Below are 16,866 nucleotides of genomic sequence, written 5' to 3'. Positions count from 1 at the left end.
CTCGTGTCATGAAATGCTAATTTAGCTAATAGGCTATGGCGCCGTTAGTTAACACCTAAGGTTAGCCCGTTAGCAGGAATTCTGAACGTGTTTTCGTATCCAACGTTACCTTGGATAGAGGTAAACAAGTCGCACAGCCTTTACATCCGAGATAGACTCCAGCCCTGACATGGTGAGTTTAACATTAAGAGCTTTGGACAGGAAAGTTAGACCAGCTAATGTTATATAATGTCATTACATCAGTTAAGGGGGGTTTTCAAAGTCTGAGACTGTGGGCCTCCCATCAGACAAAGCTTGGAAAAAGGACCATGAATGACTACGTTTACATGCACACAATATTCAGGTTTTTTTTTGCCCATATTCGGAAAATGACAATATTCCGAATAGTGTCTGGGATCAAATTATTATTTGTGATAACTAATGTGATATTTTGTTAACTTCCATTCACTCATCCACTGAAATTGTTTGGGGAGGCCTGCTTCCCACTTTGAAGACCTCTGGCATAGGGTTTTCTTAAAAGCCAGTTGTTGACTATTGCGGGGACAGTTACCTTTTTGACCCCAAAATAGGTCTCTTAAGTGAAGGATTTCTGAGTGGTTTTGTGTCTGCCCTGGTATCTGTCACCTTTTCACTATCCATGAGTTTGGATCCTCCTGCCCCCCACAAAATCTTGCCATGTCAAATCTAATTGGGGTTTTCTACATTGACAGATCCTGTCTCGTGTGAAGCCAGCCGTGGGAGGAGAGGCACCAGCAAGTGCCAATGAGAAGAGGAGGAAAAACAAGACCAAGATCCCCCGCCTGGAGGAATACCTGCAACTGAGAGACTATCTGGGAGCCATGACATTGTTAGAGGTACGCACACACACACACACACACACACACACACACACACACACACACACACACACACACACACACACACACACACACACACACACACACACACACACACACTCTCTCTCTCTCTCTCTCTCTCTCTCTCTCTCTCTCTCTCTCTCTCTCTCTCTCTCTCTCTCTCTCTCTCTCTCTCTCTCTCACTCACATGGGAGTTTACTTGCTATTGCAGTGTTTCCTTTAACATCATTGCATTAATTGCAATTACAACACTATAATTGTTAATTGATGATACCATGATATAGATACCAAACAAGAGCAAAATAAGGTGTTTTGGTGGTTCAAACTTCAGTAGACGTTTTGACTGACATGGGTTGAGTAGATACTGGCTGAAATTTAATTTTGGTGCGAACTATTGCCTTAAACTGCAACACCTATTGGATATGATCCTACAATGGGCCCACTTGCAAACGGATATGTTTCATAATAACCAAACATTCCCCCCACACTGTACTGCTGAAGTCCTCCCAAACAGAACTAAGAACCTTGGGGTGATCCTTGACAACCAGCTGTCTTGCTCAGCCTACATTGCTTCGACAGCACGCTCCTCCTGTAGGTTCTCCCTGTACAACATCCGCAAAATCCATCCGTTTCTCACGAGGGACGCAACACAACTCCTGGTCCAGTCACTTATCATCTCCCGCCTGGACTACTGCAACGTGCTTCTGGCCGGCCTACCTGCCTCTAGTCTCACATAGTCAGACCCACCGTTGACGTCATCAAGCTTCCAGCGACGGTAGATGATATCATCTACGGCTGCCACTGCGAGACTAACACTGGTACTGGCCTACAGGGCAGAGTACACCAGACAGCCCCTCTGTACCTACAATCTATGGTCAGGCTCCAAACCTCTCACCGCTCCCTCCGCTCCTCCACCAGTGCAGGACGCCTCGCCCCTCCTCCGCTACGTGGGCTCAAAAGTTGCTCATCTCGTCCCTGGCACCACAATGGTGGAACGAGCTCCCACCTTTGGTCAGGACGGCCGAATCACTGCCCATCTTTCGGCAGAGACTAAAAACACACCTTTTCAGGCTCCACCTGGGCCCTTCTTGAACTAACATATCTCTCTCTCTCTCTCTCTCTCTCTCTCTCTCTCTCTCTCTCTCTCTCTCTCTCTCTCTCTCTCAAAAAACAAAACTTCTTTACCACTCTATTCCTTCAGGAAGTTGTAGATTGTGTTGCATAGTTGATTTCTCTATTGTTGACAAAAATGTGTTATTGTAAGTCGCTTTGGATAAAAGCATCTTCCAAATGACCTAATGTAACGTAATGTAATGTAATGTAATGAAGTGTATTGTAATGAAGTGTTGCGGCTGTTGATGTGTTGCTCTGTCCCCACCAGTTCCAGAGAGATATTGGCGAGCGAGAGGAGCATGCAGACCTCTGGATTGGCTACTGCGCCTTTCACTTGGGAGATTACAAGAGAGCTATGGAGGTAGTTCTTCGTGTGTGTGTGTGTGTGTGTGTGTGTGTGTGTGTGTGTGTGTGTGTGTGTGTGTGTGTGTGTGCGTGTGTGCATGAGTGAGTGTAGCTGGGTGTCGAAGAAATGGAACACGCGCACAAAGGTTTTGCTGTGTAAAGAACATAATTTATATACTATCTATTATATGTGTTATTTACATAACGCACATGATTATATGTATATAATTGATGTTTGTTGTTTTGACGACTTTTTTGTGATATCCTGATTAATTATTTTATACTGTATGCTTGTTAGTGTACTGTATGTTTTGATTTGTCAAATAAAGTAATAAAGTAATTCATTCATTCATTCATTCATACATAATGTCCTCACTTAGCTTGATTTCCCATATTTGTTCCTGTCGTTTGCGTGGTTCCGGTCACTCTCACAATGTTTCCTTATCTTGTTGTGACAGGAGTACAAGTCTGTGAGCTTGCAGGCTGAATGTCCTGCAGATGTGTGGGTCTACCTGGCCTGCACCTTGTTTCTCCTGGGGCTCTACAGAGAGGCTGAGGAGGCTGCATCTAAAGGTAGGCATGAGCCGAGTGCACCAGCTGGGCGTACGCCTAGGTGTAACACCACGTCCGACGTAGAACTCAAAGTTACGACTAACTTAATTTTATGACTAGTGCACCATGTAGTCTTAAGCCCTGTATACGCTGCGCCTGGGTGTAACTTTTACGTCTGGTATGGAGCAGGCGTAAAAGTTACACCCAAGGCGTACTCACTGACAGCTGTCTCATCTTGATCTGCGCTGTCGGGACTGACAGCTCTGTGCTGTCAGTGCCGTTCAGTCCTGTGATGCGGGGGAATCTTCTCCAAAAATATCGATCGATATGTGCTGTCAATGGACGTTTTGGGCGCAGGTTTTTAAAAGCGCTGTTAAATTTAGCTGTGAGAACGTTTCTATGCTTTGAATACAACTCTATAAGTTTGAGCTGAGTTGGAGCTGTCTGTCAGCTGTCTCGAGCTCGTCTGAGAGAAGTGTGTTGCTTGGCAACAAGCACGTATTCACGTGAACGCGCACGTCCGCGGCCTAAATACCGGGCGCATCTACGACCATGGTAAGTCAGGCTTGGTGCACTCGGTGTAAATTCAAATCACAACGTCGGGCGTAGCTAAGACCGGCGTAAGAGTTAAGACCTACTTTTTTACGCCCAGCTGGTGCACTCGGCTCTGACCTTTGGAAGTGCAAAATGCTCTTACTCCAAATCACCCTTCTGTATTGTAAGACATTTTTCACAGCAACTTACAGTGCTGTTGTTCAGTCGGGTGTGCGGTTGTTGGGAGCCACGTTATGATGCTAACAAACCCTGCCTCTTCTTCTCATGTTTTGCATCTCTTGTTCTCTGCAGCTCCAGTGTCTCCCCTCCAGAATCGTCTCCTCTTCCACTTGGCTCACAAGGTAGAAAAACCTCCAATGTAATAGAGAGCCGCAGAAACGAGTCCGGAAATCATCGATGCTAACAGTCCTGGTTCTTCACTGTTTTCGCCTATGGGAGTTTTGAATGGGTTTTTGGCGCGATGCTTCTAATAATCTCTCTGGGCAACGCTGGCTTAATCAAACGCGAACCAGTGTTTAGTAATATCATCTTCACACACGAGGACCACTTTTACGAGTTTTGAAGCTTTTACGTGCCGTTAAAAGGGCGGCTAGCTAGCAAACGGCTAAATGAGACTACACTGTTGAGTCGATGGGGATATATATACGTCAATAACGTCACCACTTCAAAGGACGAACACGGAAATTCTCTTTCCCTCACCTGGTTCAGCCCCGTTCAGCCCGGGGTAATCAGTGCACACATCAACAAAAGTCCAGGTTGAGTGCTGATGTGACGTGGAAGCCTATGGGACAGTGTGTAGTTCTGGATTAGCTTAGCTCGAGCTTTTTACTTCTAGGGCTCGCATTTACGCTACAAAACTCATGAAAGTGGTCCTCATGTGTGAAGATTATCCGACGGAACTCTGGTTCACGTTTGATTAATCTTGCATTGCCCAGAGACAGTATTTGAAGCATCGCGGCAAAAACCCATTCAAAAATCCCATAGACAGAAACAGTGAAGAACCAGGAAGTCCGGGACTTCCGCGTTCTGACTACAAAAATACGCCATCCCTGCGGCTCTCTATATATACAGTACCATATACAATACAGTATACCAGGGCTTCTCAAACCTCCAGTGTAATATATGCCCCCCGGCATTTTCACATGATCTAATGTTGCCCCCATTCAAAAAAGTTTGGATACCCCTCTGTTAACTTATAGGCAATCATTTCTCCACTAATTCATGCCACTATACTGTTCCATTGAATGTGTGTACTTAGTTATGTTTAACTCAAGTTATGGACATTGATTTGTCAGTGCATTTTACTGGCATTGTTCCAGACCTTTGAATTTGTGTAAAATTCACAAGTGGACCTTCAATAAAAACATTTGAGTCCCCCTGATTACGTTTCCTCTCTACCATGATGACATCACTTATACTTGCAAGTCGCTACTTCCTTCCTCTGTGTGTCTCCATCTCAGAGATAAAGCTGAGGATTCTGCAAGAAAACAGTTGTGAAATTCATTCATTCATTAATTCATCAGAGATGGTTTTCAAATGTTTCTCAGTATTATTTCTGAAACAATTAATGTTGATTTCATTATGGAGATTCAAGTTTTCCTGCATTTCTTTCTACCATCCTTTTCATCTTTTTCTGTGTGTCACCCTGATCACATCCGTACATATTTCATTCATTGTGTGTTGTCCGTGCCGTCTGTGTCTCAGTTCAACGACGAGAAGAAGCTGATGGGTTTCCACCAGAACCTGGAGGACGTGACGGAGGACCAGCTGAGCCTGGCCTCCATCCACTACATGCGCTCCCACTACCAGGAGGCGATCGACATCTACAAACGCATTCTGCTGCAGAACAGGTCTGTCCTTCTGTCAAATAAGAGGGGAAATACCTCAAAGAAAGAAATGGATGAGAGAAGAGTGTAACTCCAAGGAATGACAATCAAGTGCCGTCGCAGTTGTTAGTAGCTTCCTCTAAAAACTGAAAACATCTTTAGTGGCACAGAGGATATGAAATAGGTTGATTTCACCACATTTCTCTCAAAGATCGATCCCACACTTGTGTTGCATCTGCTGTCCCAGCCAGGTGTGTCGTTTGATTTTGCTCAGCAGATCTGCCAACCCTCTGCTGCTCTGAACATTTTATGTTGAAGTGTCAATTAGCCTTTAGTTGTCTCACTTATTTTTTCCCCCCTGACCGCCCACAGAAAAATGGCAAAGATATCAAAACCTGAATATTGCCCTCCATGAATTTTCACATTTTCCTCACCAAAGACTTTTGAGTTCATCCCGCACTGCCAACCCATGTTCCAACAGCCTTGGTGTAAAAAAAAACAGGAGTTACAAGTTCATTGTGTTACAGACATTCAGCACAGTCACACATACTGTACCTAACCCTAACCCTATATAAAGCTACATATAAAACATAATACTGTAGAATCTAGATACAACTGTGTATAATGCAGTCGAGGTCGAGGATCCCTTCAGCCTGTGTGCTCTTACTACCATTTACAGTACAAATGCTTCTTGCTCCAGAAAAGAACAAATCTAGTCTAACTTAAAGGAAAAATTCATCCTAAAACACTTTACCACAATGAAAAAAAGAAGAAGCTATTTGTGATGGATGATACAGTATGATACTGTACATTGTATTCTTGGGTCTAGTTTGCTGTGTTTTTCCTTTTCCCAGCGATAACTGGCAAAGCATAGGCATATTTCTAGTGCAGTTACAATGTGTAATATGAGTGTAATAGCAAGAAATGCTTCAGCTAGGTAAAACATCAACAGCAAACAGCAGGTTAGGGTGTCAGTCCCTCAAAGCAATGGCTTTTGTCCAGACTCACTATTTTGCACCAGTGTTCAACAAAGCAAGTTCAGCATAGTCAGCCTTATTTTTGCATTAACCAAACATTGGCGATCCCAGATAACCGGTCCCACATAGCTGGTTATCAACTGGCTCTGTCAAACCAGCATTTACCTATCCAGCTATGAAAGAGGCGGAGTTTGTAACAAATGGCCAATCACATGCAACATGGACAGACCTATGGGACAGACCCAGAGCATCAGATTTAATATGAGATATGAACCTATTGTTCCCTGTGAGGGAATTAGGTCATTGCAGCAGCAAAAGTAATACAATTCAGCAGGAAAATGAAATATGATATGGGCACACAAAAAGAAAGCAATAAAAAATACACTATAAAAAATTGTGGGACATTTTCAATACGTAGTAAAAGTGTATGGGAAAGAAATGGTGTTCTCTCAAGATCCATTATTGTTATGATCCATAAATTAGGGATGCACGATGATATCAGCATGGTCATCGGTATCGGACGATAAAGGCTTTAAAATAGAATATCGGCATCGGCCCGAAACAATTTTTTTTTTTTTCACAAACGCATGATTTATTTGCAACAGATACGGCTTTCGCAGATGCGCTTCATCAGATTCATAAAATGAGTGAACTCACAGACATTTTTTTTTTTTTTTTTTAAACAAATATTTCTGGTGATATGACCGATTATATGACGCTTTAATTATAGTCGTCTGTTTAAGTAGGATGAATCTTACAGTTTTGTTGGAAACAAAACTTGACGCCCCGCGGCAGGTGTGATCGCATCTTGAGTGCCAAGGACGTCTGTGGACGTCCTAAAAAAAAGTAACGAGGAGTGCCAAGGACGTCTGTGGACGTCCTAAAATCAAAATTCATATTATTCCATAATTCTGCTGTTTAAGGTCGTACCCAGCCAGTGAGCATGAATCCCTTCAAGGGATCACACGGCGCCACCTTAAACATCGACACCGGAGCTGCGCCACCCACCTCAGATCCTTTACTTTGTGCAGGAGAAAGCAGGGAAAGACGTGATCAAAGGGGAAACCGATGCATGCTGCAGCCAGAGCCGTATAGATTGCTCTGTCTGCAGCGGACAGTTGGCTCGGCTGCATCCGCGCCCACAACTGAGCTCTTCTGCTTCTATCTATCTGCATATAGTTTCTCCACACGATTCCCTGCCAGAAAGCCAGCACCCGAAGCCGAACGGCCAAACCTTTTCGTTCAGTCGCGTTTGGCATTTCCTTGTTGCGCTAGGATCCGTCCGGGGCAAAAACGGAGTCTGTGAGAAAACAGACTGTGTGCGTGTGGGGAGGAGCCCGCAGCTCAGAGGTGGAGAGGGGGGGAGGGGGGGAGAGGGGGGTGTGGCACGCAGGCTGCACAGAACCACACCATGTCACCACATCAGAAAACACCAGCCAGAGTCAGTGAATGTGCTCGAAATTAGAGTGCAAAAAGTATTCATAAAAGTGACTATATCTTGAAAAGTAAAAAAAAACAGCAGAAAACCCTTGAAAGTGCACTTCTTTCAGAGGCTGTCATTTCATAATGGAACTGTCTAGAAACAAAATTTCTTCTTTGGAAGAAGCAGGAGTGTTCAATGTTTCATTAGAGTCCAGCCCTGTCAATATAGCCCTAATAGAAAAAATTCTATAGCTGTTTTCAACTGAATGGAAGTGAATCTGGCACAGGCTCCAGACAATTTTACTGAAGCGCTGTGGCACTCAATGTGTTAAGATGGTCTCTGATATTTATGTCTGCATCAGCCAGTGGGTCATCATGATAAGAGTGTAGGCATAATGATGTGTTAATTCCACTACAGGAGAGACTTGATGTTCTCTGAAATTAGGTGGGAAAAAATGTGCGCATATATCGGCATCGACAATCAGCCAAAAGAGTTGGAAAATATCGACATCGGATATTGGCAAAAAATCCAATATTGTGCATCCCTAGCATAATAATAATAATGTGCAATACAAAAACATTCTAAGAGTGAAAGTAACAGTGTTGCTGCTGCCAAAGGTAGAGAGGATTGCTGGAGGAAAAGTGCAGACACCTCTCATTGATACAACAGTCACATAGAGAGGCAAAGTGAACTTCACTTCCTGCCTCAGCACTGTACCAGAGATTTTCTTCCGCTATTTATTTTCCCATAGACATTTCGTTAAATGCTTATAAAAATAGTTTTACTTGGTCAAAACAAACGGTTCAGCTATATTTAGAATCAAAACTTAAAAAAAAAAACATAGAAAAAATATTTTCTTTAAATCCGCAATTGTTTACGTTTTAGTCTGAGTGAAATGTTATGCGGTCTCTCCTGTTTCTAAATATATCTGAACCGTTTGGTTTGAACAAGTAAAACTATTTTTATACGCATTTTACGAAATGTCTATGGGAAAATAAATGGCGGAGGAAAATCTCTGGTACAGTGCTGAAGCAGGAAGTGACGTTTCACGTTGGCTCTCTATTGAGGCCGTGAAAAGATTTCATATTCACAAAGTCAGCCTCACGTTGCCCAGGGCTGTGGGGATGGAATCCCAGCGTGGTCTGTTGCATTAATCACTCTCAGAAATCCTGCAAAACAATTTCAGTGCACTTAGTAAATGTAATTCACTGTAAAGACTGTGCTTATAATATCAATCACCTTTTGAGATCTGCTTCTATTAGATACAAACACCAAGGCACTACTGCATATTCTTTTCCCTTGATTTTGTGCTGAACTTACTATTCGAGCTCTTTCCTGGCTCTGGTGCAACACTTAAATGAAGTGAAATTAAGTGTGGCCAGACGACTACTGGGCTTTGACATTTGCTATATTTGCTAAATAGCCAGTAGCTAAAACTCCACGCTGGGTGTTTCCCGGGAAAAAATACCTCCGGCACACAGTGAAGTGATGAAAAATGAGTGAGATGGATCTGGTCTTTCTTTTCAGAGAGTTCCTGGCCCTGAAGGTGTACGTGGCTCTGTGCTACTACAAGCTGGACTACTACGACGTGTCCCAGGAGGTGCTGGCCGTCTACCTTCAGACCATCCCCGACTCCACCATCGCCCTCAACCTCAAGGCCTGCAACCACTTCAGGCTCTACAACGGCAAGGCGGCCGAGGTACGCTGCATCCCAGACCGTGTTGTATTCCTCCTTTACTGTGACAAGAGAAACTCTCTGAGGCCATTTACGCCTGGCACTAACATGCATTTTCTGTGATCAGATTGCAATCGGATAGTGCTTGACCACTTGAAAGTACAGGTGTAAACGCCCTCAAGACACATTGAAGAGGCATTGCGATCTGATCGGCCAAACCACCGCCGGAGGTGGTCAGGGACGCATTGTGACCACTTTGAACACAAGTGTAAAACGCAATGTGTCCTCAATCCGCATACATCACCCATTTTGGGTGATCAGATTGCAATCAGATTGCAATCTGATCACCCAGCGCCAGGTGTAAATGAAATCAGGCTAATGTGATCAAGCACTATCCGATTGCAATCTGATCACAGAAAACGCATGTTAGTGCCAGGTGTAAATGGCCTCTCTGATAGCCTGAAGTCTCATGGCAAGGGTCACCTGTGTGGGTTTGAATGGCAAGAAACAAAAACAAGTGACAGCTAACTTACATCGAAGTATTGTCCTTTTCACCTTGTTAACCGTTTTTTCCATGTCATACAGCTATTTAACAATATGCAGTACTTTTTTCTTTCTTTTTACCATTTTTATTGTACCGCATTCATATCAAACCCACATTCCATTTTCTTCCTGTAATAAGTAGGCATACATAAACATTCCAACCAATAATATCATGTTTTAATATCATATCATGTTTTTGAACAATCATTCTGACACAACTTCCAAAAGCGTTAACCCTAAGTGGAAATGTGGGAGCAACGGGCTAACGATTTTTTTGCTATACTGGAACTGTACTACGTTTTTTTAACCCTTTCATGCACAGTTGATGGTAACTGCTTGGCTTGTAATGTGTTTGGGAGGAGTTAACTGGGCAGTGGGTTTGAATTTAATGGTTTGAAAGTGTGTGCGCTCTCTCTCTCTCAGGCGGAGTTGAAGAACCTAATTGACATCTCCTCCTGCTCCTTCGAGTTTGCTAAGGAGCTTATAAGACACAACCTGGTAAGCTCTCCATTAACTAACAGTAACTCTGTGTGTGTGTGTGTGTGTGTGTGTGTGTGTTTGTGTGTGTTTGCATGTGTGTGTGTGTGTGTGTGTGTGTGTGTGTGCATGCGTGCGTGCGTGCATGTGTGTTTGTGCGTGTGTGTGTGTGTGTGCGTGCGTGCGTGCTGTGCATGTGTGTTTGTGTGTGTGTGTGCGTGCGTGCAAGTGTGTTTGCGTGTGTGTGTACATGCACACATTTGCATGCATGCATCTACAGTACTTGTTTTTTTGCTCTTTCCTCCCTGCCTATCTCTGATTGTCTTCTGTGTTGTGTTGTTTTGTGTTTTCTGTGTGTGTGTGTGTGTGTGTGTGTGTGTGTGTGTGTGTGTGTGTGTGTGTGTGTGTGTGTGTGTGTGTGTGTGCCCGCTGTACGGCAGGTGGTGTTCCGTGGTGGGGAGGGAGCGCTGCAGGTGCTGCCTCCTCTGATCGATGTGATCCCAGAAGCCAGACTCAACCTGGTCATCTACTATCTCAGACAAGGTGTGGTCATGGCTTTGAAGCTTCCCTGAAAAAAAAACATTGAGATTTGTATCTAAATACATCAAGACCTTTTTTTCTGAAATGAGAAATCCACTATTTGATAAACCACAACTCCTACAAATGATTGCTTGCATAAAAGTGAATCTCATATTGAGACCTTTGCTTTACAAATGCAATCACCTACGGTATACAAATCTTAATGAGTGGATCTGAGGTGACAGTTTTCTTGTTCAAAATACTGTGTGATCGGTTTAAAGTGAGCTGGAAATAATGCAATAATAAAGTACTAATACACTCACAGAAATTATTTCACCAAGTTTGATATTGAAAACTCAGACCCAAAAAGGATTGATACACTCACTGAGATCATTTCTCCAAGGCTGCACGTTTGCATCTGGGAGACTGTTGCCAACTTTGGTTGATGATGGACAGTATTTACCATGTTTTTTCAAAGCACGGTGACATGATAATGAAAATTTTAAACGGTACGTTATCGTAAGGAATTTTATCACACGGTTATCATTAAAACCGGTTATCGTTACATCCCTACCCACAATATGATATTATCATGATACCTAAGTCACAACATGATATTATTGGAATTTTAAAAGATCAATGCAATATTGCCACGCAAAATACCGAGATGCTATGCTGTAGCGATTTCTCCCCCTCCCCTACTCAAAGTCATACTGGCAGGACTAGCCAAGTCAAAAGCTCCTCTCCTATAGTATAATATAATAATAATAATATAATATTGTCAAATATCTCTTGGGGGCGATAAAAAAAGAAAAAGCAGACAACATTCCTTTTTCCTTTGCCCAGTCCTTATTTAGTCACATTTTCAATTCTGTGCCCTTGTTTTCATGTTGCAATATTTTTGCAAAGTGTTGGGTTTTAGAAGAAACTAATACTCATTCTCATTTGACATTTCCAGATGACGTCCAGGAGGCTTACAACCTCATCAAAGACCTCGTGCCAACCACACCTCAGGTGATGATTCTACACGAGCCTGAGGTTTAACACCAGCTTTCCATCTGCTTTTATTTGTTTTAGCTTTAGCTGCCTGATGCGTAGATGACGGCTAGTCTTCCTGGGGTCCAAGACAACGATACACATGACATGACAGACAAAGAATAAAACAAAATGCAAAAACAAGATACTAAAAAAATAAAATCATATAAAGATAAGAATAAAAGAAAATGAAAGAAAAGAAAGGCGAATAAAAAGCAAGATCTAAAAACTAAGACAAAACACTATTGCATGGTCAGCTAGCCCTCCTGCTAGCTAATGGAGCTAAATGTGAACATATATTCAGTACATTTCTTTGTATTCTTCAAACTTTGTACTCTTCAAAGCAAACATAAAAGCGGATGAAATAAGAGATCTAAGTATCAGGATAGTGTATGTGAGTGTCAGTAGGTTCTGAGTTTCCTTTTAAAAGCAGCAGTAAGGTTTCCCCCTCTGATCGTGTCTTTTTCCTCAGGAGTATATATTGAAAGGAGTGGTGAATGCTGCACTGGGACAAGATATTGGATCGGTGAGTGTGTTCTGCTAAATGACGAGTTGCATGTAAACAAACGCGGGCGAGGCAGTGAACGTGTGGCTAATGTGTGTACTGTGCTCATCCCTTTCAGAGAGCTAACGTGTGTGTGTGTGTGTGTGTGTGTGTGTGTGTGTGTGTGTGTGTGCGTGCGTGCGTGTACTCTTACCTTTCAGAGAGATCACCTGAAAATTGCTCAACAATTCTTCCAGCTGGTCGGAGGCTCGGCCAGCGAATGCGGTAAATTGAATAGAAATTTGATCAGTTTCACTGTTAAAGGAAAAATGATTTTTTGTGTGTGTGTGTGTGTGTGTGTGTGTGTGTAACACAGTGTTTTTGTCCTTTCAGACACTATCCCCGGCAGACAGTGCATGGCCTCTTGCTTCTTCCTCTTGAGACAGTTTGAAGATGTGCTCATATATCTCAACTCCGTCAAGGTTAGCTCTGCTCAGTACCAGACACACTGTTCATATATCTAAACTAAAGGTTAGCTCTGCTCAGTACCAGACACACTGTTCATATATCTAAACTCCATCAAGGTTAGCTCTGCTCAGTACCAGACACACTGTTCATATATCTAAACTAAAGGTTAGCTCTGCTCAGTACCAGACACACTCTTCATATATCTAAACTCCATCAAGGTTAGCTCTGCTCAGTACCAGACACACTGTTCATATATCTAAACTCCATCAAGGTTAGCTCTGCTCAGTAGCAGACACACTATGATGTGTGTGTGTGTGTGTGTGTGTGTGTGTGTGTGTGTGTGTGTGTGTGTGTGTGTGTGTGTGTGTGTGTGTGTGTGTGTGTGTGTGTTCCTGGGTGTATGGATGCTCAACATCTTTGCGTGGGCCAGAGGGCAGGGTTTTAAAAACACTTTTCTGTTTTGCAGAGTTACTTTTATAACGACGACACGTTCAATTTCAACTACGCTCAGGCTAAATCGGCGCTTGGCAACTACAAAGAGGCAGAAGAGGTACCGTGCACGAGTAAAAACATGAATAATTATGTTCAATAATGATGGTTATTAATTAGCCTATGTCTGCTTAATTTGTGATGTCTGTTTCAGGTTTTTCTGCTGATTCAAAGTGAAAAGATCAAGAATGACTATGTTTACCTCAGCTGGCTGGCACGCTGCTGTAAGTAAAGCAATGTGATAGTAATTCTGCCATTAATAATATCTTTAATTGTAAATCCAACTAATAGCTGCAAGCAGCCCTAAGGCAGCCGTGAATAGCTTAGTCATTATGATTTATTCATGAAGAAAATACTGTCAAAAGCAATCTGTTGGGTGTAAATAATGTCAGAGAACTTGGAGAACATATCAATAAGGTGCACTAGCATTGATTAGTGTATCAGAATAGTCTATTGGCATGAAAGACTTTTGCATAGTAGTATTAGCAGGCATCCTAAAGTATAATGAGCTATTACAATGGCTATTACCATATTACCTATTGGCATAAGTAAAAAATTATATGCAGTTAAAAAAGATCATACTGTAAATACAGCAACTTCTGCTGGTGACCGAACAATTATTAAATCCAGTATGTGTTTGTTTGCATCATTGATGTACACATGCCTCAGTCTGACATAACACATTTTGGCCACTAACTGTTGCCACCCACTGGCCGGCCCATGGCCTTCTTATTCACAATGAGGATACAATTCAGATAATTGTCATAAATTCAATATTGAAGATACATTCTGAATATTAGACAACTTTATATTCACCTTTTTGCTGTTTTGGCGCAATTTCTTAAAATTTGTACTAAGATTAATCGGACTAATTGTGAAAATACAGAAAAAAATATTTTAATTTGATATGATGAAACTGCATACAGGTCACTTATATAGTGTTTACTGAATATGGCATTTAAGCAATCATGAATGAAACACATTCAGGAAAGCCATAATATTTCCACACAAATCAAAACAATGCTACATAAGAATAAACCAAATGGGTAGAAAAAAACGAACTACCTTTTGAGAAATGGACAGCAAACGTCCGGTCACCCTGACCCTGCAGTTTAGACTCTGGAATGGATCTCATGTTTCACATCTTGAAATCAGAACAGGCAACCAGTGCAACACTGGGAAAAGAGGATTACTGTAATAGAATCCTGTCTGTTAGTTTTAGTTGACAGGCTCGCTATTGCATTTGGCACCAGAACCCATGGCCACTCTTGCGCACCTCGACTTCGCCTTGTTCGCTCAACAGCTCTAAGAAATGTAAATATCCTTTAAAAAATATTTTTGTCTTCTTCTTGGTTTAATCCAAATCCATAAAACATGCCCGCAGATCCTTTAGTATGTTCCAAATTTGAATCAGTAGCAGCCACCGTAACAGACTGTGAATGCTGGAGTAACGAGCGTTCCTCTTGTTCCTGTCAGACATCATGAACCAGAAGGCTCGGCTAGCCTGGGAGCTCTATCTGAAGATGGGCACCTCCTCTGACTCCTTCAGCCTGCTGCAGCTCATTGCCAACGACTGCTACAAGGTGACGTCCTCCTCTGCCTGCTGCATAGTATCACCTGTGCTGACCGCCTGCTGCATAGTATCACCTGTGCTGACCGCTCTGCATAGTATCACCTGTGCTGACCGCTCTGCATCGTATCACCTGTGCTGACCGCTCTGCATAGCATCACCTGTGCTGACCACTCTGCCACTGTTAAAAGGGAATGTCTTCATCTGTCTGTTCCTTGGTTACCTCTAACTGGTTCCCACCTTTTTCTTTGGTCTTATGTACCCCTTGAGCTGTTTTGCCATGCCAATAGTACCCCCTCACTCATGCGTGTTCTTTGTACCGCATACAATTGTCACTGAACTGCTGGTGTTTGTGCTTAGCCTCCCACCCCCCCCCCGTTTGTCACCTGACTCTTCTAAACCTGAATCCCGGAGTGATATTAACTGGACGGTTGAGCCATTTATCCATGTTTGCTAGCTAGTTGGTTTGCATGCAGTTTTGACTTGCATGAATGTGACCTCCTTACAGAGTAGACTCTACTAAGTAACAGTTGACACCTGGTGGGGGGGCAGTTGCGGCATGCACGTACCGTTTTGGCAATGGGTTTATGAAATTAGTTTTTAATAGTAACAAAAAAATCATTTTGGAAGGAAATTGTAATCCCCAATCTTTCCACAAGCTGCTAAAGTACCCCTGGTTTGAAATCACTGCTCTAATTTATTCTAAGGGGAGGGGCTCTCTGAGACAGCAATTTAGTGCCTGCTTGAGCTCAGACATGTTAAATATGTGTTTTTTTTAATTAAAAAAGTATATATTATGTAGTAGAGCCTAGTTTGCAGAACTACTATTTCTCTTCTGAATCACCATACCGTATTATCATACACGAGCGCATTTTAACTTGGCTGTTAACACTGTTAAATAGGGTGTCATCACTCAACACGCCCTCAACACTGTCCTCGTCTTTTATAATGAAGCCACAGGTGCGGGCGGGTTTCACTATCATGCATATACCGGTAGTGCTGCTTTCAGTGGAGATAGAAAGCTCATTTGCATAGGAATTGGTTTATTTCATGCCTGAGAAACTCACTGGCGTGTTGCGTCCCATTGCTCACTATTCCGTCCCGCTGGTTTCAGATGGGCCAGTTCTACTACGCGGCCAAAGCGTTTGACGCACTGGAGAAACTGGACCCGGGCTCCAACTACTGGGAGGGCAAGAGAGGCGCCTGTGTCGGCGTCTTCCAGCTCATACTGGCAGGCAGGGAGTCCAAGTACGTTTGTCTCTGTATTATTTTGAGTTGTTTGTTTTATTGGTTTTTCTTCATAGCTCATTCTACTCCCTTGTCAAAAATGATTGATTGATAAATATACGACACATGAAAGATGTTCTTGGTCTCATGTTTGTTTCCTTGTTTGTTTGCTAGGGAGATACTTAAAGAGGTGGTGTCCCTGCTGCGAAACTCTGGAAACCCCCAGGTTGAATACATCATCAGAGCGCTGAGGAAGTGGGCCAAAGACAACCGAGTTCTCATCTCATAGGAACCTCCTCCGGCTGTGAACTTCAGCGTACTACACGTCAACATTATGCATTTGTCAGCAGCAATTATCATAGTGTGTTTTGGTCTTTTCACCTGTTTTGTTTGATGTATCTAATTATATATGAATATCTATGCCAATTGAAACAAAGGAAGGTGGAGCTATTAGGCAACAAGCTATTTATTCTGTGCTCTACAGTGGTGTTTTGTATTGAAAAGGTGTCAATTTTGTATCATATTGAAATTCTGGAAGTATATTTGTATTGAAAACATGACTGAAAAGGGGCATTAAATGACATTTTCTTTTTGTATGACCTTTGCCTTGATGCCAGTGATGAGTTTGTATGGTTTTGTAGTGCAACAGCCTCCCTGTTTATATGGACAAACTTCACCTGTGTGCTGTGTTTCAACTGGCATGAGGGTGAGTAGTAGATGATGATGACGAC

The 16,866-nt window shown here is 42.6% G+C and overlaps 1 protein-coding gene across 1 annotated transcript; it reads left to right on the top strand.

Annotated features, from left to right (window-relative positions):
* Positions 1-127: 127 nt before the first annotated feature.
* On the top strand, positions 128-16,645 carry LOC310794137 (intraflagellar transport protein 56). Its single transcript, XM_083656043.1, has 18 exons — positions 128-172; positions 711-854; positions 2,239-2,331; positions 2,774-2,888; positions 3,714-3,763; positions 5,127-5,272; positions 9,176-9,347; positions 10,290-10,364; positions 10,784-10,886; positions 11,821-11,876; positions 12,370-12,423; positions 12,603-12,666; positions 12,775-12,863; positions 13,316-13,399; positions 13,493-13,562; positions 14,815-14,921; positions 16,023-16,156; positions 16,310-16,645. The coding sequence occupies exons 1-18, from the start codon at positions 170-172 to the stop codon at positions 16,422-16,424; spliced, it is 1,674 nt and encodes a 557-aa protein (XP_083512169.1). The 5' UTR covers positions 128-169; the 3' UTR covers positions 16,425-16,645.
* Positions 16,646-16,866: the final 221 nt, after the last annotated feature.

This window comes from Poromitra crassiceps, assembly GCF_964638095.1.
Source record: "Poromitra crassiceps genome assembly, chromosome: 19".
Classification (NCBI taxonomy): Eukaryota; Metazoa; Chordata; class Actinopteri; order Beryciformes; family Melamphaidae; genus Poromitra; species Poromitra crassiceps.
Note: the sequence above shows the minus strand (reverse complement) of the source record. Positions and strands in the feature narration are given on the sequence as shown.

Excerpts from the sequence above, each read along its gene's own strand:
- LOC310794137 (XM_083656043.1), top strand. Across the intron at positions 2,332-2,773 it reads ATTACAAGAGAGCTATGGAG|GAGTACAAGTCTGTGAGCTT; the intron begins GTAGTTCTTCGT and ends TTGTTGTGACAG. Across the intron at positions 12,667-12,774 it reads AGGCTCGGCCAGCGAATGCG|ACACTATCCCCGGCAGACAG; the intron begins GTAAATTGAATA and ends TTGTCCTTTCAG.